General features: G+C 43.7%; 1 protein-coding gene across 5 annotated transcripts in view; it reads left to right on the forward strand.

Annotated features, from left to right (window-relative positions):
* Positions 1-26,301, forward strand: part of PANK3 (pantothenate kinase 3) — a 59,793-nt gene that overhangs the window by 21,187 nt on the left and 12,305 nt on the right. For 2 of the 5 annotated variants that reach the window (XR_007476207.1, XR_007476208.1), the window contains exons 1-4: positions 15,164-15,475; positions 20,889-21,241; positions 23,874-24,127; positions 25,625-25,801. Coding sequence is in view for 3 of the 5 variants with exons in the window: in XM_004271977.3 (XP_004272025.1) it covers positions 15,448-15,475; positions 20,889-21,241; positions 23,874-24,127; positions 25,625-25,801 (812 nt within the window). In the remaining 2 variants the exon portion in view is untranslated. Of the gene's footprint in view, positions 1-15,137; positions 15,476-18,178; positions 18,198-20,888; positions 21,242-23,873; positions 24,128-25,624; positions 25,802-26,301 lie in introns of those variants that run through there. The other 3 variants (XM_004271977.3, XM_049707224.1, XM_049707225.1) reach the window with 3 other exon arrangements.

Below are 26,301 nucleotides of genomic sequence, written 5' to 3' on the forward strand. Positions count from 1 at the left end.
ATTCTTCTAGGTCTTTGTTAAACATTTCTTGCATCTTCTTGATCTTTGCCTCCATTCTTTTTCAGAGGTCCTGGATCATCTTCACTATCATTATTCTGAATTCTTTTTCTGGAAGGCTGCCTATCTCCACTTCATTCAGTTGTTTCTCTGGGGTTTTATCTTGTTCCTTCATCTAGTACAAAGTCCTCTGCCTTTTCATTTTGTCTGTCTTTCTGTGAATGTGGTTTTCCCTCCACAGGCTGCAGAATTGTAGTTCTTCTTGCTTCTGCTGTCTGCTCTCTGGTGGATGAGGTTATCTAAAAGGCTTGTGCAAGCTTCCTGATGGGAGGGACTAGTGGTGGGTAGAGCTGGGTGTTGCTCTGGTGGGCAGAGCTCAGTAAAACTTTAATCTGCTTGTCTGCTGATGGGTGGGCTGGGTTCCCTCCCTGTTGGTTGTTTGGCCTGAGGTGACCCAGCACTGGAGCCTACCCCTCTTTGGTGGGGCTAATGGCAGACTCTGGGAGGGCTCACGCCAAGGAGTACTTCCCAGAACTTCTGCTGCCAGTGTCCTTGTCCCCACGATGAGCCACAGCCACACCCCACCTCTGCAGGAGACCCTCCAACACTAGCAGGTAGGTCTGGACAGTCTCCTACGGGGTCGCTGCTCCTTACCCAGGGTCCCTACATACACACTACTTTGTGTGTGCCCTCCAACAGTGGAGTCTCTTTTTGCTCCAGTCCTGTCGAAGTCCTGCAATCAAATCCCTCTCATCTTCAAAGTCTGATTCTCTAGGAATTCCTCCTCCCATTGCCGGACCCCCAGGTTGGGAAGCCTGACGAGTCTCAGAACCTTTACTCCAGTGGGTGGACTTCTGTGGTATAAACGTTCTCCAGTTTGTGAGTCACCCACCCAGCAGTTATGGGATTTAATTTGATTGTGACTGCACCCCTCCTACCGTCTCACTGTGGCTTCTCCTTTGTCTTTGGATGTGGGGTATCTTTTTTGGTGAGTTCCAGTGTCTTCCTGTCAATGATTGTTCAGCAGTTCGTTGTGTTTCCAGTGCTCTCGCAAGAGGGAGTGAGCACACGTCCTACTCCGCCATCTTGAACCAATCTCTCACTTTGCTGTATACCTGAAACTAATACAACGTTGTAAATCAACTATATTCTATATTTCAATTAAAAACCAAAAAAAGGCCTTGTAGGAGCTTGGTAGTCAAAGAACAGCAGAAGGCGGGTAAATGAGCAGGAGAGAAAGTAGTAAGACAGGACTTCCCTGGTAGCACAGTGGTTAAGAATCTGCCTGCCAATGCAGGGGACACAGGTTCGATCCCTGGTCTGGGAAGATCCCACATGCCGCAGGGCAACTAAGCCCACGCACCACAGCTTGTGCGCTACAGCCTGAGAGCCACAACTACTGAGCCCACGCACCGCAACTACTGAAGCTTGCGCGCTCTAGGGCCTGCATGCTGCAATTACTGAGCCCACATGCTGCAACTACTGAAGTCCGCGCACCTAGAGCCCATGCTCCGCGACAGGAGAAGCCACCGCAATGAGAATCTCACACACCGCAACGAAGAGTAGCCCCTGCTCACCACAAGTAGAGAAAGCTCGCGTGCAGCAATGAAGACCCAATGCAGCCAAAAACAAAAAAGTAGTAAGACAGAGGATCAGAGAGCCAGGCCCATCCTGCCCCACAGGCTCTGATGGCAGAGGGCCAGGAGAAAGCCACTACCCCAGATGAAATCATTATCATCATCACCATAATATTTAACAAGGACAACTCATTCTTTCTCAAACTTATATAAAGTATAAACAAAGGACTTTTTGGAAAACTAAGGTACTTTTATAGTTCTATGGATAAATCATATTCTTGCCATGCAAATTCAGTTTCTACACTAATCAGACTTCTATGCCCATGACCCACTGTGATACTGTAGAGCAACTGGTGGAAACAGAATCCCTTCCGCACCCTCAGACAATGCCAATGCCAATGCCAAATGTGTTCCAACTATGACCCACCAAAGCCATGACCCTCAACCCAAGCTGGGACCCACATGAAAGGTACTAGGGAAAGGTTCCCATTTCTCTCCACTATCAGATCTGGTCAAGACTGTTGTTCTTCACAGCAGGGTGGATCAGCAGACCTAGTTAATGCTGAAATCACTGGAGGTAATTAAACAGGCAGGACTGGGAGGAAGGGAGGAGGGGGCTATGCAGATTTTCCTTTCTTCAGTGTCAACATTACAAAATTGGCATTGGTACCTACTTCCTCCTGATGCCATTTAGTTTTGGAGGCAAAAACCCAGGGGAAAGGAGTCAGATGGATTGGGAAGTCAGATGCAGAGGTCAACGTTGGGGTCTGTAGTTTTATGCAAAAATGTCTGCTTTTTATCTAAAGTGAGGATTTGCAACTGGGATCGATTTTGCCCACCCCTTCCCGCCTGGGGCCCTTTTGGCAACATGTGGAAACATTGTCCTCGGGCTATGTCATTCTTTCAAAGGTTGTGGACTGCCTCCTTCCCTCCTGTTTCAGAATCAAGTCAAAATGGAAGTTTATGGTGAGAATGCAAAGGTATTATGGAAACAAAGCCCAGACAGAACATATGGGCTTAGAAAGCCACCAGGAATCAGAGTGCCCAGTGCTCTCTGTCATCTCTACCTCTGTTTTCTCTCCCAAAACATGACTTTCTTCTCAACCGTCTTGCATATAGTCTAGTAGTATACTACGCTCAGCCCCACTTTGACTCTAAAAGTCCCCATGTCTCTCGGCTTGGCTGCCCTTAGTTAACTGGCTTCCTCTGTCAATACCCCAGTGATAATTCCCAGAGGAGGGATTAGATGGGTGTAGCCTGGGCCATTCTTCAAGATGACTCTGGCCGCAGCCAGACGACTGCAACATCGTGAGAGACTCTGACAGAGAACTGGCTAAATGAGCCTTGTCAAGCCTGAGGACCATGAGCAAAAGGGGACCCTTGTGGGGGGGGGGGGAAATGAAACAGGAGGGAGGGAGGCAGGGCACAAGCTTTGAAAGAAAGACATAGCCCGAGGATATGATATAAACTGATTAGAACCAAATGGGTGCAAGATGGTGGACAAGTCGACTTCCACTAGACCTTGAGCTTCAGTATACGCTCACATCAGCAAGCTAAATGACACACCCACAGGCGCCATGACAGTTCCAAGATCAACCATAAGGATCAAAAAGTGGGCGGTGGCCCAATTCCTGGAAATCCCCGCCTCTTCCTGAAATAGCTGGAATGCTCCTCCCACTCATTAGCCTATGAAATTACCCACCACTATAAAAACTGACAACCCCATACCCTGCTGCCTTTCTCACCTTCTGAGGTGGCCCACACTCTGTCTGTGGCGTGTGTTTCTCCGAAGGCCGCTCTCGCCTTCTGAGATGGCCCATACTCTGTCTGTGGAGTATGTTTCTCTCTAAATAAATCCATTTCTTACCTATCACTTTGGCTCTCACTAAATTCTTTCTACAATGAGACATCAAGAACCTGAGCTTCGGGCTTCCCTGGTGGTGCAGCGGTTGAGAGCCCGCCTGCCGATGCAGGGAACACGGGTTCGTGCCCCGGTCTGGGAAGATCCCACATGCCGCGGAGCGGCTGGGCCCGTGAGCCACGGCCGCTGGGCCTGCGCGTCCGGAGCCTGTGCTCCGCAACGGGAGAGGCCACAACAGTGAGAGGCCTGCGTACCGCAAAAAGAAACAAAAACCTGAGCTTCATTAAGCCCTGAAACCAGGTGTGTGATCTCAGTTGGAAGACTATGGGTTTTGGCCAGGTTCAAGTCTCGGCTGTGTGGGTTCAGGTCCCAATCTGAGGTGCACGGTTTCAGAAAGTTTGGTGACACTGTTGTCTGCTGTAATGCCAAAAAGTAGGAAACATACCTCATAAACATGATGATCTGACCAACCTGCCTCTAGTAAAATACAAAGAAGAGAGAGAAGCTAAAAAAAGGAACTTTTTTGGTTTTCAAGCAGAACGCAGAGGTTATGTAAAAGCCAGTGTTTTCTGGGTTTGAAAATAAAACTACTTCTCACTCCCAGCTTCTCCAGAGGGCAAACTATTCTCAAATTAAAATGGCTTTCCAGCAAAGGATGAGCATTGCATCTTTTGTTAAGAGCTCAGAGAGGTTTAAGGTACCTCATCAACCATTCCAAACAGACAAAATCCTTCTAAAGAGCTTAAGGGTGTGCCTTCCTATCTCCATGAACAACAGGATTTCTGAGATTCTTAAGGGCGCTGTCCCACAGTGGTTTGAAAAGGCATCCAAGGTAGAAAAGGACTTACAGGAGCCAAAAAGATTTGTGTCATGGTTTTTTTCCCCATGCAAGGAACTCCAGTAAAAATCATAAAAATCCTCAAAGTTTTTTTAGAATCAGTTTGAACAAAAAGAGAAGGAGATACATAACACTCTGATACAGAGCTCTGAGTTCTGTAGGAACTAAGGCCCCCCACCCAGATGGAGGATGCTAACTGCATGCTAAGACCCCAGGCTGCTCAGAACCTAACGAATGATAATATTGACCTTTCCTGACCCTCACGACTTCAGTCAACTCAAGCTCTGTCAACCTTTGCCCCAATTCTAGGCTGAATTCTCTGCTCCAGCCCCTTCATGAGTATGTATATACCCTTAGCTTAAAACTTCCCCAGTTTTGTTTGGGGGAAGATCCCAGGTGTTCTCCTTGCTTACTGCAAGTAATAAATCCTTCCTTCTCCCACTCTTTGACTTGGTTATGTCATTTGGCTTCCACATCCACCAAGAGGTAAACCCAGTTTGCGGGTAACAGGCAGAGCTGCAGAGAAACATTGACTAGAACTGGACCCTAATCAAGGAACCCACAATACATTTACTGCAGCATTCAGATGCCTAGCCCACAGATGGATGTTAGGTATGGAAGACAGATAAGTTATCTTTTTACTTCACAGATACTCAGATCAAGACTCATTCTTGGGCTTCCCCCGGTCGTGGTGCAGTGGTTAAGAATACGCCTGCCAATGCAGGGGACACGGGTTTGAGCCCTGGTCTGGGAAGATCCCACATGCCACAGAGCAACAAAGCCCATGAGCCACAACTACTGAGCCTGCATGCCACAACTACTGAAGCCTGTGCACCTAGAGCCCATGCTCCGCAACAAGAGGAGCCACTGCAATGAGAAGCCCGTGCACCGCAACGAAGAGTAGCACCTGCTCGCCACAACTAGAGAAAGCCCGCGCGCAGCAGCAAAGACCCAATGCAGCCAAAAATAAATAAATAAATAAATTATTTTTTTTTAATTCATAAAAAAAAAAAGACTCATTCTTGAAGAGCTGTAACTAAGAAACCACACTCAAGGCACCTCCAGTCATACCTGGAAATGATACCAAAGACGAGATCCTGGACTTCAAGCCTGAACCTGATGGCATGAGAAGTTTGGGAGCGTCTCGCGATGGAACAAGTTCATTTTGCTGAAAGAGGAAAAGAAATAATTTGTGGTCAGAAGCAGACTGTGGCAGTTTTTAAATATGGCCTCCAAATTCTTTGACGTTCATGGAATGTCTCCTTCCCCTCAATCTTGGCTTGATCCATAGAAAATAGCAGAAGTGGCCCTTTGCCCATTTCTGGCCCAGGCCTTTAGAAATGAGCAGCTTCTACTTCCTTCCATTTCCTTTTGGATCCCACCTATCACACTTTGAGGGAGTCCAGGCCACAGCGAGAGGCCAAGTGTATGTGTTCCAGCAGACAGCCCCAGGGAGATCCCAGTCAGCCTCAGGGGCCAGACCTGAGGGTAAGAAACGCTTTAAGATGACTCCAGCCCTGGCTGATATCCGACCACAACCAGATGACAGACAGTGAGAGAGACACAACTAGGAGAGCCCAGTCAGGTCCCAGAACCATGTGAGGTAATAATTAAATGAATGTTTTGAAGCCACTAAGCTTTGGAGTGATTTGTTACACAGCAATCGATAACCAGAACAAATACTTTCAGTAGTTTATATAATCTCAAATTGTTGGAATGTGTGACAATGAGCATAAATAACTTTAAAAATTATAAGGAGTCACTAAAATAAAAAAATAAATTAAAATTTACTATTAAAATGACACAAGGCTTTGGAATCAGCAAGAACTACATTCAAATCCTGGTAGGCATCCGATGAGTTGTATGACATTAGATAAGCTACCTAGCCTCTCTGATTCCCAGTTCCTTTCTCATTAAAATAGAGTTAGTTAAGAACACCTATCATATAAGGTTGTTGTGAGGTTTAAAATCAGAGAATAAACGTAAATCCCTTAGCCCAGTGCCTGGTAGTTGCTCAATAAACAGCTCTCATCATTGTTGCCAACATGATGGCTAGCAAGGTCTCTGGTGATGAACAGCCCGCCTCTCATGTAAGAGCACTAAGAGCTCTTTTAAGCAGGCTGACCAAGTGCCAGTTTGCCTTGTGCAACACTGGCTGGATGACTGTGGAAATACGCATTCCAAATAGGGCTTAGGCATTTGTTTGGTTCCAGATGGAAATCCCTCTAGTACAGTTGCTGTTGGAAATAGGCTCACCTAGACTTGAGCATCAGTGGGTATGAAGTGAGAGGTGAGAGGAGAACAAGGTAAAGGAGATAGACTTCTATACCATGGACAAGACCAGCGCTGTACACAAGCAGTCAGTTTCTGAAGAGTGGATGGAGGATCTAGTTTGATTTCATGTTAGCTAGTCAATTCAGCTAGTTGAATGTTAATTAAAAACTGACTTTCACAAAGACCTAAAGTTCATGCCACAGAACAGCCAAAGCAAGAGGCGGTGAGGCTCATGACATAAGGAAGCTTGCGATCCAGTTAAGGATGTTAATTCGGTCATTCTTACACTTCTTCACTCATTCCACTACCAGAATGTCTTCCCCTAGCTGGTCTCTTTTTTTTTTTTTTTAACGGTATGCGGGCCTCTCACTGTTGTGGCCTCTCCCATTGCAGAGCACAGGCTCCAGACGCACAGGCTCAGCAGCCATGACTCACGGGCCCAGCCACTCCACGGCATGTGGGATCTTCCTGGCCCAGGGCACGAACCCACGTCCCCTGCATCGGCAGGCGGACTCCCAACCACTGCGCCAATGGGGAAGCCCTGGTCTCTTTGCCTCTAGTCCCACCTAACTGCTATCTTTACCACAACCCAAGTAAACTTTATAAAATGTGCTTCTAATCCTGACACTCTCAGGCTTTTAAATCTTTGGTGGGTCCCTGTTGTTCTTTGAACAAAGTCCAAACTCTTTAACATGGTTCAGAAAAAAAACTCTGTCTGGTTTAAAACCCTCCAATGGTATCACATTGCTTCTAGAATGGAATCCAAACTCTTCCCTGTGCCCTACTAAGCCTTGCATGAACTGGATCCTCTCTGACCTCACCTCTCCCCATGCTCTACCTCCCCTCCCTCATTCCACTCCAGGCACGCTGGCCATCTTCTTGTTTCCCCCAGCATGCCTCAGAGCCTTTGCACTTGCTCTCGCCTCTGCTTAGAGTACTCTTTCTTGAGTTCTTCGCACAGCTGATTCCTTCTTAAACCTCCCTAACCATCCAATCTGTTACACACACATCAAAGAGTCAGTTGACTTTCTTAACAGCACTTATCATAAGCTGTAATTATCTCACTTCTTTATCTGTAGGCCCCATGAAAGCAGGAATCCTATCAGCCAGGGTCACTGCAATATCCTCAACTCACAGAACAGTGCCTAGTATACAGTGTGTGCTCAAACTTTGTTTTGAATGAATGACTCTTCATTTTGCAGACTTGGAATCCAAAGCTCAGACAGCTCAGGAGACTCGCTTAAGCAGCAGAGCTGAGTCTGACTGATTTTGAAGTCCATGCTCTAGACCAGTGCTGCTCAAAGCAGCTGGTCAGAGAACTATCTGTTACTGGTCCAAGCCTAAGGCAGTGACGGACTGCACCAAAACAGGGAAGAATACAATGCTACTTTCATGGAGCATATCTTGCTATGAAAAAAATAGCGGCTGAACTGCAAACAGTGTGCCTAGTGATGTCGTTGATGTATTACATTCTGTGGCAAGCTCCCTATCGAATGGGTAGCTAATCACAAACAGGTGGTGCCGGCACTCACCTGTGCCCCACGCTTAGATTAGTATTAATCTGGCGACCACACCGTACTGCTTACTCTTCTTCATGCCTTAGCCAATGACTTCCTATGAAGCACCTGCTTTATTCCTGGCTCCTTCTTCCTCTCTTCTGTGGGCTGGTGCACAGGAAGTGTCTGATAATTTGTATTGCAGATGAAGAGAATATTGAGAAGGTTTTTTGCTTTTTTTTTTTTAATGTAGTTTTTCAAAGCCAGCAAACAAACCTATTTTTTTTTATTATTCCCCAGTTTTGGAATTTTCATGAGGCTCCAAGCTCCAGAAAGCTATTCTTGCTGGCTAGTTGGCTAAGCTCTCAGTCAGAGTCCTGATTTCCAAAGCAGAACTGTGCAAACTATTTTTATTATACACACTGGCCTCACAGCCTAAGGCAGTGACAGCCTGAAAAATCCTGTGATGCCGGGGCCTGTCCTTATGTGCTCTTAATCTCTAATTATACTGGTGCAGAGCTCCCTAACCAGAATCTGCCCCCATTCTCCATCACCATGGGCTTTCTATCAGTGCTTTCACTTCTAACCTCACCAAATAGCCCCCCAAACACATACACACACACGCACACACACACACACACACACACAAATACCCCATGCCAAGATAGCATGCTAGTAAGAAAGACTTGCTCAGTCATTCAAATATTCAATGAGAGCTTTCTCTGTGTCAGGAACTGTGCTAAGAGTTAAGGATTAAAAAACACAGTCCTTGTCCTCTGGGATCTTTCTGAGCTGAGTCAGGAAGTCAGACGAAATATGACGCAAACAGTGTCACGATGAATGCTATGAACAAAAGTCCTAAAGTGTTCTAAGATGTCAAACAGGCACCCTAATCTAGTCTGCTTGCATACGGTAGTGAGAGCAGAAGAGACATTTAAATGGCAGCTTGAATATCAGCGTGAATGCTTTGTCTCTGCAGGAGTCACCACCAGAGCTGTCATGGCCAGCGACTGTATCAAGCACTTTAGATGCAGGAAGTCATTTCGTCTTCACAAAGGCTGAAGGCATGGGAGCCATTTTTATCCTCATTTTACAGATGAGGAAACCAAGACACAGAGAGGAAAAAGTACCACTCCAAAGCTTCACAATCAATCAGAGATCAGGACCTAGTTCTGCTGGATTGTGATGTCTAGCTTTTAACCATTGCACTCTGCTCTAATATGGTCAAAGCCTTTATAAATAAATACACTTGCGTAGGCGTCCCAGGGCCAGGAAGAGGTCCGTCTATAATTAGAGCTGTCCCTGATTAAACATGGTGTTAGGAAATACACAATGGTTCCCGGGTGCTACGCTCTTCAGTGTTATGCCCATAAAGTACGATTCACTCCTACTAAATTGCCTTTGTTGTCAGTAATTATTGGTTCTGGAAGTTTCTAGAAGGATGAGTTTCCAGGTTGCATCTGAAGGACTTGAACCCAAACTCATCCAATTTAATCATTTGTGAGCCAACTTCCTGGATCAGACCCCATACTAGACTTGCGGATATCAAGCAGAATAAGTCACAACCCTAGCCCTCAAAGAGTTCATCTGGTATTGAAGGAGACAGGTGAGTAAATGGACCGCTATGTTATAATGCAATGAGTGGTAAACACAGAAGCATGTACAGGGACCAGAAGTAGCATAGAGGAAAGGAAGTCTTTCCAGAGGAGGGGGTTTCTGGGTTGGGTTTTAAAGTATAAATAGGCTTTCAATGGGAACTCAAGAGAGAGGTTTACACATGCATAAGAGGTAACAGCAATGGGCAGTAGCATGTACTCAGTTTACTATAAGCAGTTTTGTCTTATCAGAGCATACAATGAAGGGTGCAGAGAGGCAAGAGATACAGCTAAAGAGGTTCCCAGCATCCAATCACGATGGGTCTTATGTCCTAGGATGGGATTTTATCCTGAAGACAATACTGCGGGAGAGGCATGGTTCTAAGCCCTGGAAATGATACAGTCTGGTTTGCTTTTGAGAAAACTCACTCTGGCATCGGTAAGGAGGCCAGATGGGATAAAGTCAGCCAAGAGGCAGGAAGGACCTTTAAGAGTATAAATGTCAGATGCAGAGGCTGGTGCTCAGACGAGAGCAGTGAGGTTAGACAGGAAGGAGTAGATGCGAGGATAACAACAAGAGGACCGGGTGACTGGCTGGATGTGGACTGTGAGGGGGCGAGAGGAGGCCAGGATGACGCCCAACTTTCTGTGCTGGGCGAGTGGGTGGGTGCTGGTACCATGAGCTGAGGCAGGGCCTTTAGGAAAGTGAGTGGGCAAGAGAAGAGGGGGTGGGAGGACGACGAGCTCCTATCTGGACTAGCTGAGGTTACTGAGCCAGGGGGTGGGGATCAGCAGGCAGGGCAGAGCTCCAGAGAGAGGCTCTTCTCTGTTCCCACAGGGAAATACCTGACAGGACTCATTCCTGGGCAGGGCAGGAGTATGTGACACCCAAGCTGTGGGTGCCTCTAAGATGCAAACCGTCAACTACTGAAACCAGCTGACTGCTATAACAAAGCATGCGTTGTGTCCCACATCTGAGGAGAAGATGGCCCTAGAGCAGGGGTCCCCAACCCCTGGGCCAAGGACCAGTACAGGTCCGAGGCCTGTTAGGAACCGGAGGTGAGCGGCGGCTGAGTGAGCAAAGCTTCATCTGCTGCCTGGACCATCCCCCTCCCCACCCCAAACCGTGGAAAAACTGTCTTCCACGAAACCGGTCCCTGGTGCCAAAAAAGGTTGGGGAGCGCTGCCCTAGAGGATCAGTAAGACCAAGGCAGAACCCTTGATGTCCCGCTTATTTATTCCCCATGCTCCCCTTCTTTGTAAGTGACACTACCGTACACCCTAGAGCTCAAGCCCAAACCCTACAACTTACCCTTCAAGCCTCCCTTTCCCTCCCCTCATCCACTTCATCTAATTCATCTTCAACCACCACTCTATCTCTCAAACACCCCGTCACTCGTGATCCCTCATCCTGCGTTGTTGTCTTCATAAGCATTTATGCTATCTACATATACTATCTAGTTTATACTACTGAATATAACACTCTACGTCGGTCTACTTGCTTGCTGACTCTGTCCCCATTGGAATATAAGCTCCAAGAGGATGGGGGCTTTGTCCTGTTCTTCATCATATCCCTCATCCCTACAACAGTGCCTGGCGCACTGTAGGAGCTCCATAAGCGCTTCTTAAATGACGGTCCGCATCTGAGCACTTCTCTCTCGCTCTCTCTGCTGCCACCACACGGATTCAAACCCTCACACAGTTCCTGGAGTGCTTCCAGCACACACTTGGCAACTGACGGCCTGTGGGCCAGGACGGAGCGGGAGGAGCCCGAGGTGACGAGCCTTTACAAGTCTTGGTACCTCTCCAATCCACCCATTTTTCACGAAGCAGCCGGAGTAGCCCTCTAAGATCAGAGATCATCTCACTCCCCTGCTTAAAATCTTCCAGTGGTCCTCAAGGCCCAGCATGCCCACCTCTGCAACTCCACCTCCGATCACTTTATCCCTTGCTCTCTACTCCACGTGCTCTGCTTCTGTCCCTCCACCCAACTGACCTTCAGTACCAGCCACACCTCTGTCCTCCCCAGCAATCTGCAGGGATCTCCGCTCATACACCGCCTCCTCAGAGAAGCCTTCTCTGACCATCCAAGCTGAAGTGCAGCCCTCCTCCTCTCCTGCAATCCCAGGCACCCTCCAGCACGTCCACCTGGTTACTGCCTTCACATCACTTATCACAGCCTGTTCTCGTTTACTGAATTGTTGACTTGATTATTGTTCTCTCTTTCTTACCTCTCTCTCCCCCGGCATGTATTCCAGTGTCCAGAACAGAGTCAAGGCTCAATTATTATTTGTTGGACAGAACTGTGTTTCCACTAGCGTGATGGTGATGATGATGTTAATGATGATGTCGATGACGCTCATACTAATGACGCTCCCCACGATGAGACGCTGGTTTGATTCTGTGGATTCAAGGACTGACTGGAGCATGTTCTTGACCATCTAATTAGAGACAGAACCCATTGTTACCAGCTTGGTCTGGGCTTTGAAGCTAGAATGTGTGTGTGTTTGTGTTTGTGTGTGTGTGTTTTCTTCATACCAGGAGACCTCACAGTCATCATTAGGTACAATCTACCACCTGTCTCCAGGGAGACCCACTCAGTAAAAGCAAAATGAGCAGGTGTCAGGTCTCCTCTGTCACTCTGCAAGATGGGGCGGATTAACTGTGTTTGGTAGACAATAAATATTGAGACAGGAAGTGCTCAGATCAAGAACTTCTCTTGGACCCTTTAGATGTTCTTTGCAGCTCCTGCACTCACTCTGCCGGAAGGATTCTGAGGACATGCTAGGGAAGAGAGAAAATGCAGTTAACCAGACAGCGCTGGAGGGAGGGATTAGGGCTGATAGCCAACAGGGGCTGCAGAAGAAAGATTCTGGCCAGAAACTGAAGCATGATGACCTGTCAGTTTCAGTAACACTGGGGAAAACTTGAACTCATCTCCTACTGCTCCTAAAAAAGAGGCATATGTTAATGAACCTCAATTCAGAGATGGAAGAAATCTCAAACAATTGTTTCATTTTACAGATGTGTAACTTGAACCCAGAGTGGAGAAAGGACTTTCCCAGGGTCATACAGAAATTCCATAACTGATCTAAGGCTAGGATTCTCACTATTTGAAGGTCAGTGTTTTTCTCACACACGACAACACAGGTGCAAGCCTAACACTGAAGCTAAATTAAACTAAGTTATCCATGTATGGCCACAGAAACTAGCAAAAGCCTGTGTCCAAAACTTACCCAAGGGAATTCCCTGGTGTGGCGGTGCAGTGGTTAGGACTCCACGCTTTCACTGCTATGGGCCCAGGTTCAATCCCTGGTCAGGGAACTAAGATCCCACAAGCCTTGCCCCACGGCCAAAAAAACAAAAACAAAAAACTTACCCAAATTCCTATGGCTTGGGCTTCCCTGGTGGCGCAGTGGTTGAGAGTCTGCCTGCCGATGCAGGGGACAAGGGTTCGTGCCCCAGTCCGGGAAGATCCCACATGCCGCGAAGTGGCTGGGCCCGTGAGTCATGGCCGCTAAGCCTGCGCGTCCGGAGCCTGTGCTCTGCAACGGGAGAGGCCACAACAGTGAGAGGCCTGCGTACCGCAAAAAAAAAAAAAAAAAAAAATTTCTATGGCTCTCATTTCCAGCTCACTTTCCTCTTGGTTCATGGCCAGCCTATTACAAGGCACAGGTATCACTTCCCCTTTGACTTCCAAGCAGGTGCTACCAAATGAGGCAGGAATATCTGTTGGTAGACAACAGGGTTGCACACGAGACTTAAGCAGCAGGTGAATCATATGAGATAGTGAACACTCTTTGAAGCCATGTCAATCAGAAGTCATGGCTCTCACTCCAAAAAAATGTGGGAAAACAGGACCATTCAAGAATATCGAGTGTTCTGTGTGGGATGGAATGACTTGGGGAAAATAAGAGGAAAAGAAGGTTAACTTAGAACACACTCAGGGTTCTAAGTTATCAGGTCACATATCTGGGAGCTCAGAAGAATGTTTCTATAAAAAATATAAATAAAAATATATTTCTAAATAACAAATGTGGAAACTGAGATCAAAATAACAAAAGATAAGGAACCACAAAGCACCAATCAGACCTCAGGTCCAATCCTAAATAATACCTTGGACAAACAGTCTAGATACTTAATCTTTCTACCTTATCTTTACAGTAAGGATAACAATGGCAATAAAAACATAGTCATCATTTACTGATCGCTATCTCTACGACAGGCAACGAGGTAAGCACTTTATATGCCTTCTTTCAACTCAATCTTCATCTCAATCCCAGGAGATGTAGGCATCATCATTCCCAATGAGAATCAGAGAGATGAAGTAATTTGCCCAAATTTATAACCAAATCGCAGAACCAAGATGTGAATTCAAGTTTAAGCTCTTAATCATTATATTTCAATCATTATATTTCAAGCTAGCTCTTTGTTCATGTTCCCTAAATGATCGTTTGTGTCCCTTCCGGTTCTTATTCACAATCCTTGTCATATCCTCCACAAAGAAGGTGCAATAAGGCTCAATCCTCCATTGCCAACTCTCAAACCATCTATTGCCAAAGTCACTAAATTCCTGGTCAGCTAATTGGGGGAGGGGAGGCCAGGAGAAGAGCTCCCTGTGCTGTCCCTTCCCATTCCAGCTAGAGAACTCAGAATCTAGCAGGCACAGGGAAAGGAGGGAGAACTGTAGCACCTAATTTTCTTTTCTGGGGGTCAACTTCCCCTTTGGAAGGAGGGAGCTGGGCTACAGGGCCCCTGAGGGGACCAAGGAACTGCGGCAAAGGGCATGTGTTCCCAAGTGACTTAACTTCTCAGTTCCTGTCCCATCTTCAAAAGGAGTGATAGATAATAATTGCACGAACTTCACAAAGTTACTTAATTAAATCAAATAATTCCCCAAAAGAGCTCAGCAGAGTGCCTATTATTACCTATTACTGCTATTGCCATTACTATCATCATCATTCCAACTCCTGCATTCGCGGTGTCTCTATTAAGCAAGGGGATTCCTTCGTGAATGACTTTAATTTACAAATGCATTCACTGGTCTGTCTAAAGAGCGGCTCTAGAGCCCTGTATTTACCGCTTTCCCTGGCACACTGACCAGGTTTTCTGCCTCCAAAGGAAGTCTGCGACTTGCAGAACTGCCATGATAGTACCAGCAAAGACTTCCCTCCCCCTTCTCCCTCGGCGGCGGCGCGAGGCTTCAGCTCTAGGGTTCGGGAGCCCGCCCACATCAGCCACCATTGGTAGCCCCGTCGCTGGCGTGATTAAGGCCCCGCCCCCTTCTCTCTGGGACCACTCTGAGGCCATCTCCGAAAGCGGAGGGGCCTCGGAGGAGGGCCCGCGATGCATCCTGGGTTTTGTAGTCCATCTGTAAGGCTGCAGCCTGAGAGCTGGGCCTTGCGACCCGGAGAACTACAATCCCCAGCAGCCGGGCGGAGAGCGAAGAGAGGGGGCCCTCGCGTCACGTGGGCGCCGGGCCTGGGCGGGCTGCTTCTCAGTGCGGCGGCGGCGGCTCGGGGGACCGGGGCCTTTTGTTTGGAGCGGCGGCGGGGGGCCCCGGAGCGGCGAGGCCGGCGGCCTTCCCCTGCTCGCTCGGTCCCGGCCGCCCCTCGCGGGGGTGGGGGGGGCCGCCCCCTGGGCCGGGGCCTAATCTCAGGCGCCCCCGCCCCGCCCTTGGCCCGCCCCGCCCGGCCCGAGGGGAGGAACCGGCCGGGCCTCCCCGCGCGGCCCAGCTACCTCCGGAGTCTCCGCCGCAACCCTCTGCGCGCCGTACCCGAGGCTGCCTCTCGCCCCTCAGGCCGACGCCATGAAGATCAAGGATGCCAAGAAACCCTGTAAGATGGGGGCTTGGGCTCGTCGGGTTGGGAGAGCAAGTTGGGCCACGTCGGGAAGCCCCTTGTGGTGGCCTGCTTCGAAGCCGGTCGCTCCCAGCCGTCGCCCAGCACGGGATGGGGGCGGAGGGACCTTTGCAGCACCCAGTTCGAGGCTCCCTCCCATCCCCCTACGCTCGGTTGACGAACGCTTGCCGCCCCCTAGCCTTTCCTCCTCGAAAGCTGGGAGGTGCAAGGGGGAATTTTTGTTCTGGGGTTTGGCAGGCAAGACCAGAGTTACCAGCTTCCTCTGAAATCAAGTTGAAAATGGGTTGTCACAGATGTCAAGTTGCGCGGGGACATTTACCACTTTTTTTTTTTTAATTTTTTTAAACTGATTTCTGAGCTTTCTGCTTGTGTCCTTGAAATTCCGGTGGGTTCCTGGGATTTGTCTCTGTTGTTATAATTAGAGCTTTTAAACACGGCGTGTAACCTACCGGTGGGTAAGTGCCGTGACTTGTTTAGAATAACAACTAGTTCATGTTTGTTTTTTTAAAAACAGAGATAAAAAGATCAAAGTCATCCGTATTCCCGCCACTCAGAGCTAACCACTATTAATCTTTTGGTGACTACCCGTAGAGATTTTTCTACGACTATATATAACCTATACTTATAAAAAAAAAAAACTTTCCATACTGAAAGAGAGTAGATCAACTTTTATTTGCTTCCTTTTATTTTTAGCCTTTTTAAAACCTTTTACTCCTGTGAATAGCTTATTTAATCACTCAGCCGTTGTGATTGTCATACTTGAAGTTCATTCTTCCAGAGCGACTAGGAATGCGGGATGCATGCTTCTGTCTTAGAATTGTATTGGTGTTTTGCCATTTTGCAGTGTTGTGCGATCCTCCCAACAGTTCTAGGAAATCTCTTGCTATAGAACGGGAGCACTGATACTGTCTTTTCCCGCCCGTCCGTCCGGTCTTGAAAACCTCCACGGAGAGGCAACATACCAAAGCACTCCAGAAACGGTTAATTGTTATTTAAATGTGAGATAATTTGGTTCTCATTTTACTGCTGAGGAAAACTGAACTTACTGAGCCCCAGAGTAACTTTTACAAGGCTGCATCTTGTACAACTTGTACACCTTGTACACCTTTTACAACTCTGCTAACTGAGGTTCAGGGCCCTAAGTCACCTGACTCATAGTCCTGTGTTCTTTCTTTTGCACCTGTAGGGCGTAGTCTAAATACTTAGAGAAGCACAAACCTTTCTTATCTGGTAGTTTTATCTGCCAGTTAAAACATTTTTTTAAACAATGATTTAAAAAAAAAAACACAATAGCTAAAGAGTTCTCGTTCAGGAGTCTATGAAATACTGATGTGAAGTCTTAAAATGAGAGAGTAATATAGAAATACTACTATTTTACTGTACATTTGCTGAATTAAATGAATCTTGAACAGATGCAGTAATGTAGAACAGTTGGACATCTTCCCTCAACACATAGGTTTTCTCTGCTTGTGTTAGAATTTCCATTTAGTAAAATGAGTTTAACTATGACAAGCTCATATTCTGACCCTTATGTTATTATTTTATTTTTGCCTTGACAGCGATTTGATTACTTAGATTTGGGCAAACTTATAGTCAGGTGTGAATACCATCTCTGGCAAAGGTGTTTCATATCTAGTAAAGATGATAATTAAGAGTTTATAAAATAAACTTTAGGTTGAGAAGTAAAAGAACATCTATTTTTTAGAAGTAATTTGTTTATTAATATATTGTGGTACACTGTGAGACCATTAATGTTAAAAGAGTTATGCTGAAAAACCAGTCAGTTAATATGATTTAGAAGTCTGAAATAACATTTCCAGTTTCCTATATGTAAAAGATGACTTTACTGTCTACTCAGCTCTTTACAGTAAAAATAAAGAACATCTTGTTCTTTTGCATGTGGGAAAGAATTTCAACTATGAACTGTCATGGAAATATATATATATAACTGGAAAGTATTCTGATGTTTCAAACCACTCAGTTTAGCTAAAGACACACTTGTTTTTGAGTTCTTGCATAGGGTTTCTTTTTCTTATAATCATAAATTTAGTGAGCACTTTGTATGTAAGCACTATCTTTTACATGCATTGCGTCATTTAATCCTTAGAGCAGCACTAGTAACTAAAAACTGTATCTCATACTAGTTAAACAAGTGACTTTGGCTTCACACATTTTCTTACAGTTACTCACCCAAGTGTTAGAAAACATTGCTTTTTGATACATCACTAGTATATACCAGCCTGTAAACCAAATGCCTGTATTTAACCAGAAAATAAGAAAAGGAATTGGTTTCACCCTCTAAATTGTATAACTAAAAGATGAGCATTTGAAATTATGTGTTAATTCAACTCCAGGAGAAGAATGAAGTCAAACAATCTAATGAAAAATTTTTTTCTAGAACCCAAACAGTGGCAATGTTTGCGTTACCTTTACTTGTGTTTTTCACGCTACTTAAATAATAGTAAAAATCTAAGCAGTGGTGTTCCTCTGTACCTCAACTGACGTGATTTTTTAAGGTAAGGGTCAGCCTCTGTTTTGCTTACCTGTAGAGCATGTAACATGATTAATAGAGTGGTAATAAAAGATTTTTTTAATATACATATATATATTTATTCATTTGGTGCAGTGTAGGTTTGTGTGTCTGCTTTGCTAACCCAAGCAGTAAGGTATGTGAAGTTTTTGTCAAGACCAGAGAGAGGTATGTAGCATATGTGTGCCGTTTGCTTCTATATAACTGTTTGTAAATTGAGTCATTACTTAAGAATGATCACTTCCAGTGGATAGTAAGGTGCAGTTGGAGGTGATAGTTTCTAATATTCTCTTAGATGTAACTAATTTACCAAAGGGGGGAAAAGTCTTCTGAAGCTCTTCTGAGGAATTATAATACTGAAGGTGTGAGTATGGTTTATTTTCTTAGTCTGTTTTAAAACAACATTTTTATTCGGAATGATTATTGGGAAGAGTGAACTGTCTTTTATTCGGGAACTTGAACAGTATCTGGAATTGACCATTGCACGTGCTCATTTTAGAATTCTGTTCCTTAAAATAATCCACCAATGCTTCTGAACATTTTCAGCATTTGGTTTCTCTTTCTGCTCCAGAACAATTAAATTCTAGTTTGGCATAGGATCCCTTTGGGCTAAAATCTGCATGGGGCCAATAGCAATTAAATAGCTCCTTAAAGCTTCTCCGCTACCTCTTACCAACACTTAACAAGACACCAAACTTTTATAATGCAGTTTGTTAGAAATTAGCAGTCTGCCCTTGTGGCTAAAGAGGTGATCAGGCATGTGGGTTTCTCCTTTTGCATACCTAATCTACCTGGTAGGAAAGATAATTTCTTGGTAGCACTCTGCTTATGCTGGTTCTGGATATTTTTGTTACTTATGGGGAACTAATGGCAGTTCTCCTAGGCTCGGGTGAGAAATAGAATAGGAGCTACTATTTTTTTGGAAGGCCACGTAAACATCATGAGAGATTCTAGGAAATGCTCAAAAGTCTGTAGAAGGTAATGTTTATTTGCCATCATCAAAGTACTTATTTATATTTATGGAAGGTATGTTTTGTTCTTTAAATGTATTTTTGGTTCATTTTTTTCACCTCGACAGTGGAGAGTTTTATTCTCGAGAGAATGAGAAATGTTTAGGCTGTATGCAAGAAGTAGGATGCTTACTCACTGGTGACCTACTTTTAACCTGTCCCTTGGCCAGAAGCAGCAAAGCTATAGATTTAGATATTTGCCTGATTTCTTTGGAAAGTGGTATTTTTCTTACCTCATGGAAGTATTAGTGGGCCTCTGGTTGTCCTTAATAACTTTGTACTTTCATCACAAATCAATAAAGTTTGAGTTTTGTGCCCCCTCCCCTTCTCATTTTAGTTAGTGACAAAATAACAAGCATAAGTATTTGCTTTAATGCACTGGAAATTAGATCACTTGCTAAATCAAAGGAGTGGATCGTAATTAAGAATACGTGTCTTCTGTGTTCTTGTTGCCTCCCCCATACTTTTTGAATGGTGATTATTTCTCTGGCATAAGGAAATGAATTCCAGAACTCTGCTGAGTTGAAAGGATCTCTGTGCAAAAGAAGGGACCTATAATGTTCTAGTTTGGATATTAAGGTAACCAAGACGTTCATGGTCTGCAATATAGCATCTCCAGTTACTCTTCCTTTAAGAGCAGATACCCCTAAGAGAACAGACATAGACGTATCTAACAGGCTGGATGTGAGGTGAGTCTTGAATGGCCTCTCCTTTATTTTAAAAGTGTGTTACTGGGAATTCCCTTGCAGCCCCCGCTTTCACTCCCAGGGCGCAGGGCGCTAGTTCAGGGAACTAAGATCCCACAAGCCATGGGGCGTGGCCAAAAAATATATATATCAATAAAAGTGTTTTACTTATTTAAGATGGCCTCCATTGCTAGCTGCCCAACAAAATTGAGAAAATTTAGTTTCTTCAGCATCTTAGTTGTTTATACAAATCTATAGGTGACAAAAGCATTGTGCCTGTATAGAGAAATGTACCGAATCTTTTCTCATTGAATCGTATGTTTCCGGTTTCTAATGGTACACACATATCAAATAAGTAAAATATCAATATATAAGAAACAAAGGGAACTAAATTTCCTTGACAACTTATACATAATAAACTGTTAAATACATGTTGTTAGGCATTTTGTAATCTAGGTATCTTAAGTATTATTTTTGAGTCTCTATCATAATGATTAAGATCCCAGAGAATAGAAACAGACCTTAAGGAAACTAAGATTTGAGAGGTTAATGGCTTTTCCTATGTCATATAGCCCAGTTAGTGAGAGAGCACCAAGTCCCAAACCCAGATGATGCTACCTCCCCAAATGTGCCTGTTTCCAAGTAGATTTACTTTCAGCGTTATCAACAGCTAATTTTATTAACCAGATGCACTAAAGAAGCCTAGTAAGTTTAATGAGCAAAGAAAAAAAGTTCTTTTTAAGGAGGTACTTTTCCCTTGGGTTACTTGAAGTGATTATAGGCCAATTTTATTACATTAAAATCGTAGAAACATTTTCAAGCCGTAGGTGATGACCTATTATTAAAACCAAATTGGTCCAAATTTTTCCTAATCTCCTGGGGCACATGATAACTATGTAATAAATGAAAAGGAATGCCTACCAGACCAGGAATTAAAAGGCCCTGGTCCAGCCGCAGGCATGCTGAGTTATGGGTTTTGAGAAAATACACAGAATAACATTTTGAAGGGAAAAGGGTGAGTTTCACATAGATTTGTCTTACCTCAAAAGTATTATTGACTGAATGCATGATTCAGGGTAAATGAAGCTTGTGGCTAATTAACTAGGTCCTAATTTGCATTTCTAAAATCAGGATATATATTTTTATTTATTTTTTATCCATAGCTTTCCCATGGTTTGGCATGGACATCGGGGGAACTCTGGTAAAGCTCTCATATTTTGAACCTATCGATATCACAGCAGAGGAAGAACAAGAAGAAGTTGAGAGCTTAAAAAGTATCCGGAAATATCTGACTTCTAACGTAGCCTATGGATCCACTGGTATTCGGGATGTACACCTTGAACTGAAAGATTTAACGCTTTTTGGCCGGAGAGGGAACTTGCACTTTATCAGATTTCCAACCCAGGACCTGCCTACTTTTATCCAAATGGGAAGAGATAAAAACTTCTCAACATTACACACGGTGCTATGTGCTACAGGAGGTGGTGCTTACAAGTTTGAAAAAGATTTTCGCACAGTAGGTATTTCGCTCACAGGCAAAAATCGGTACCCATTCTCTTCAGTTTTTAAAGTATGAGGCTCGTTTTCTGTCTGATACGTTCCTTAGACTAGTTCCCCCTGCTGATACAGGGGAAGTATGTATTCATGACTTACTTTTGATTGGAGCATTTAAACACCTTTATACAATGAGTAAAAACTGGCCAGAGTTGGTCCTGTCGTACATAATATGGAGTAAAACCTGCTAAGTTTAGGAACTGCTACAAAGCTACAGTAAAAGCAGACTTCAGTGAATTTGGCAGTGTGCAAAGCCAGATATAAATGGGGCTTGAAATATTTTCACTATTATTATCCTGTGTTTGCTTGTTTTTTTGAGTATTATCCAGTCATCTCTCCTAAGGCCACCATCTTCCCAAACCCTAACTGAAACCTGTATCTTTTGCTTAATAGACACCTGAATGAAAGTCCCTATTAGCCCTTTTTTCTTGGATTTTATACCATTGACCCTACCATGTTTCTGTCTTGAAGGGGGTCATTTGGATATGGCAGGCGGATTATGTAAGCGTCGATTTCTGTGCTAGTAGGGGTTTGCCAAGTGTCCAGTCCTTCCCATTAGAATAAAGATTTAAAAGTTTAGGGCTTCCCTGGTGGCGCAGTGGTTGGGAGTCCGCCTGCTGATGCAGGGGACCCGGGTTCGTGCCCCGGTCCGGGGCGATCCCACATGCCGCAGAGCGGCTAGGCCCGTGAGCCATGGCCGCTGAGCCTGCGCGTCCGGAGCCTGTGCTCCGCAACAGGAGAGGCCACAACAGTGAGAGGCCTGCAAACCGCAAAAAAAAAAAAAAAAAAAGTTTATACTTGGATTTACTGAAATTTGTTTTTCTTGAAAATATGCATGTGGACCATTTCGTTTCTCAGATTCACATAAGAAAATCTAGAACATAAGCGATCACTTATATGGCTCACGGAAGTGAATACCTTGTAATTTGGGGTAGTTTTTATTAAAAATTTTTATGATGAGTAATACTGATTTGTATTCAGTTTATTGAGTAATCTGACCATAAATTCGAATCCAGTTTTTTTGGATGCGTGATATTTAGTGTTTGCCAAAAGCAGTGTCCTTGAAGCCAGCTCTCACCTGGCCATTGTTTGGAGACCCTGGTATTCAAATTACGGAGTTCTAAGTTTTTTTTTAAGAAGTATTGATATTTTCTAGTGACGAAGTTTTATAATATTTGTTTTTGTTGGAGCTCAATCATTTATTAAGCTAATATTTGAACACTTAGTTTGTGTTAGTTATTGTGCTAGGCACTGAGAAGTCAGCTAGGAATAAGACACAGACTTAGCTCTCAGAGAGTGCAGTATCCTAGACCACACATTTAAGTGAACTATAAGTTCAGTGCATTATAATTAAGAAGTACAATGCATTATAATTAATACTATTGCTATGAAAAGAGATGCCATGGGAACACAAGGGGGAGTGATACCTAATAAGTCCTTAGAGAATTGAAAAGCTTATCTAAGCTGAGATCTTTTATAGTAAATATTTTATAATATACTCTTTACTAACCTGAAATGAACTTAATAATTTCATATTAGTACCCAAACTATAATATAAAGACAGGAAGTTAAGGTATTTATATATCAGTAGGTAGATTCTCTGGTATGATCACACAAGAGGGCATAATGAAGTAGTCAGATTTAGATGCTTGTATGTACATAGATTGAACTTAATTTCTAAAGCCACAAATGCTAAGATTGATAAGGTATGTTTTATTGGAGAATCAAATACCATAAGTGGTATTGCTGTTGTGACATAACTTTCGAAGATGCTAAACAACACAAGGTAAAGTTCCAAACAGTAAAAAGTACACGTCCTCACTTTATGTGGTGGTTGCGTTCCTAGCAAATTTAGTATGTATTAAAACCACGTAAAGAATACCTTGTGTCGGGCTTCCCTGGTGGCGCAGTGGTTGAGAGTCCGCCTGCCGATGCAGGGGACACGGGTTCGTGCCCCGGTCCGGGAAGATCCCACATGTCACGGAGCGGCTGGGCCCGTGAGCCATGGCCACTGAGCCTGCACGTCCCAAGCCTGTGCTCTGCAATGGGAGAGGCCACAACAGTGAGAGGCCCGCATACCGCCAAAAAAAAAAAAAAAAAAAAAAAGAATACCTTGTGTCTATACACATATAGATAAAATACTTCCTGTTCACATAGGCTCAGATAATTATAAATGAATTTTCCTACTGCTGCCTACAAAAATGTCTGTTGTAATGTTCAAAGGTAATACAGGGAAGGGTTAACTCTTTTTTTTTCACAACTGCCCCACCCATTGCAGATGTCTGGCACCCCAAGTCCCTGCCCAGTAAATGTTAGTTTGATTCTCTCCTCCTCCCCATCTTTGTGAAAACTAAAAAGTCCACACAGATTTCCAAAACACCTCTAGAAGTAATACCACCACCACTGAGAACCACAGGACTAAATGAAGTCCCTAAGAGATTTTGACACAAAAGAAAACAAGTGAAAACGTGTGGGTTGTAAATGATTTTGAAGTTTTGTAAAGTACATGGAAATTATATGGTATAGTCGAGTCAAGTATTTTGAATGCGTTCCTTTGTTCACTTTATAAAACTCACTTTGGTGTTTTTTTACAGATTGGAAACCTCCACCTGCACAAACTGGATGAACTTGACTGCCTTGTAAAGGGCTTGCTGTATATAGATTCTGTCAGTTTCAATGGACAAGCAGAGTGCTATTATTTTGCTAATGCCTCAGAACCTGAGAGATGCCAAAAGATGCCTTTCAACCTGGATGATCCCTATCCACTTCTGGTAGTAAACATTGGTTCGGGAGTCAGTATTTTAGCAGTCCATTCCAAAGACAACTATAAACGAGTAACTGGGACAAGGTAGTAACCTTTTTGTTCTTAAGGCAGCATGCATATTGTTTTCTACACAGAAATTGTGAAATCTAATGTGTATTGTGCAACAGCTAAAAATGTAGATGTGTAAGTATAAGTTAAAGTGTTGCAGATAATACTTTTTTATAAGGCATGTGTGTAGACTCAAACTAAAATCATTAAATGTTTATATTTGGTTAGCATCATTTGGCATCAAAATTTCCATAATGAAAAGAGTGAATTTTTAGCTGGAATGATTCCAATAACATTTTAATTTTCCAAAGCATTTTTCTCATTTTTATATAGATATATTTAAGCCTAAAGCTTGAAACATTCTTATTTGATTCACATTTAAGTGGAGTATTTGGCAACATTGTAATTAATTCATATAGGATGAATTTAACATGAACTCTTTTCTTTAATACCTGGAATATGAATGTGAAATGAGATTTAAAATTTTTCCTTATGATTCCAATATGTCCTTTATCGCCTTTTAAGGAAGCTGGAGGCTCCTGTTTACTTAATTGAGGAAGAAAGATTTTAGGATGCTTTAAATTAGATTGATTTGTGAAAAAAACGCTGGCCATGCTCTGCAGCATATGGGATCTTAGTTCCCAAACCAGGGATCAAACCTGTGCTCCCTGTGTTGGGAGCACAGACTCTTAACCATTGGACTGCCAGGGAAGTCCTGAAAAAAACTCATTTTAATTTTAATGTAATACTCCTATTTGAATAATACTTAAATTTAATTAGTATTTTATTTCTGTGGTGGCTGAAAAGTCTACCTCCGTTGAAACTCTCTATGCCAAAGAATTACAGGGAAGTACTGCCTACTTCAATCAATTCAAAAAGACAAATTCAGTCTATTAACTAAATTCCAACAGTGATTCAGGAATATAACCTGTTAGAAATTTAGGTGAGACTAGGCAGCAAAGGTTTTGATTTTAGGGGCTAGAGTGGCATAATTTCATTTTGTGAGCATATCCAAAAGAATAATAGAACCAAGTTAACTTCTGTCTTTAACATGATGACCAGCCTAACATAAATGTCCTCACTGTATTCATATCGGAGTCATGTAAATGTTAATGTATCACGTTGGGTTGATTTCAGCCTTATCAGGCTAAGTAAATAGGCCTTTCACAAAATTATTTCCTGGAAACCATTTAGAATTACAATTTTTCTCCTTTTAATTTGTACAGTATTAACTTTTAGCACTCCTTTTTCATGCACACAAAAACATTTATTTTTAGCAATTACAAAGTGTAAGGTATCAGGTGAAGATACTAGAAGATATAAAAGGTCTTCTGTGTCTGTTGTTTACACGACGACATTTTTTTCCTTTGGTTTATTCTTTGATCTGACAAATTTGGTTTTGCTATGTGTTTTTCTTAGGTTTAGCAATATCTATCCATGTGTTCATTGAATAAATGAGTGCTCCATCCTTTTACTTTGGAGAAAGAATACAGTGTGTAAATGCAACTTACCAAGTTTCTTTATTTTCTTTAGCCTTGGAGGGGGTACCTTTCTTGGTTTATGTAGTTTATTGACTGGCTGTGAAAGTTTTGAAGAGGCTCTTGAAATGGCATCCAAAGGTGACAGCACCCAAGCTGACAAGCTGGTCCGTGATATTTACGGAGGAGATTATGAAAGATTTGGTCTGCCTGGTTGGGCTGTAGCATCTAGGTAAGTTTAACATTTACATTGTAATTAAAGTTGCTTATTTAGGTTTTTGGTTTTTTGGGTTTTTTTCCTTGCGGTACGTGGGCCTCTCACTGTTGTGGCCTCTCCTGTTGTGGAGCACAGGCTCCGGACGCGCAGGCTCAGCGGCCATGGCTCACGGGCCTAGCCGCTCTGCGGCATGTGGGATGTTCCCGGACTGGGGCACGAACCCGTGTCCCCTGCATCGGCAGGCGGACTCTCAACCACTGCGCCACCAGGGAAGCCCGCGTATTTAGTTTTTAGAAAGCAGTGTATCAGGAAGTTGTAAGGGGCTTCCTCTTACCCAGTTTAGTTCTAAGTTTTGAACATTGATGTCGTTTTAAAATTAAATATACATCAAGAAGTCTCCCCTGAATGCACTATAGGAAACTGTTTTTATTAGTTCTTGAGTATCCTTCCAGTGTTTCTCTATACAAATACAAATAAATATCCTTATCCTCCCCTTACAGAAGGTAACTTTTAGA

The sequence above is a fragment of the Orcinus orca genome, chromosome 3 (genome assembly GCF_937001465.1).
Source record: "Orcinus orca chromosome 3, mOrcOrc1.1, whole genome shotgun sequence".
Taxonomy (NCBI): domain Eukaryota; kingdom Metazoa; phylum Chordata; class Mammalia; order Artiodactyla; family Delphinidae; genus Orcinus; species Orcinus orca.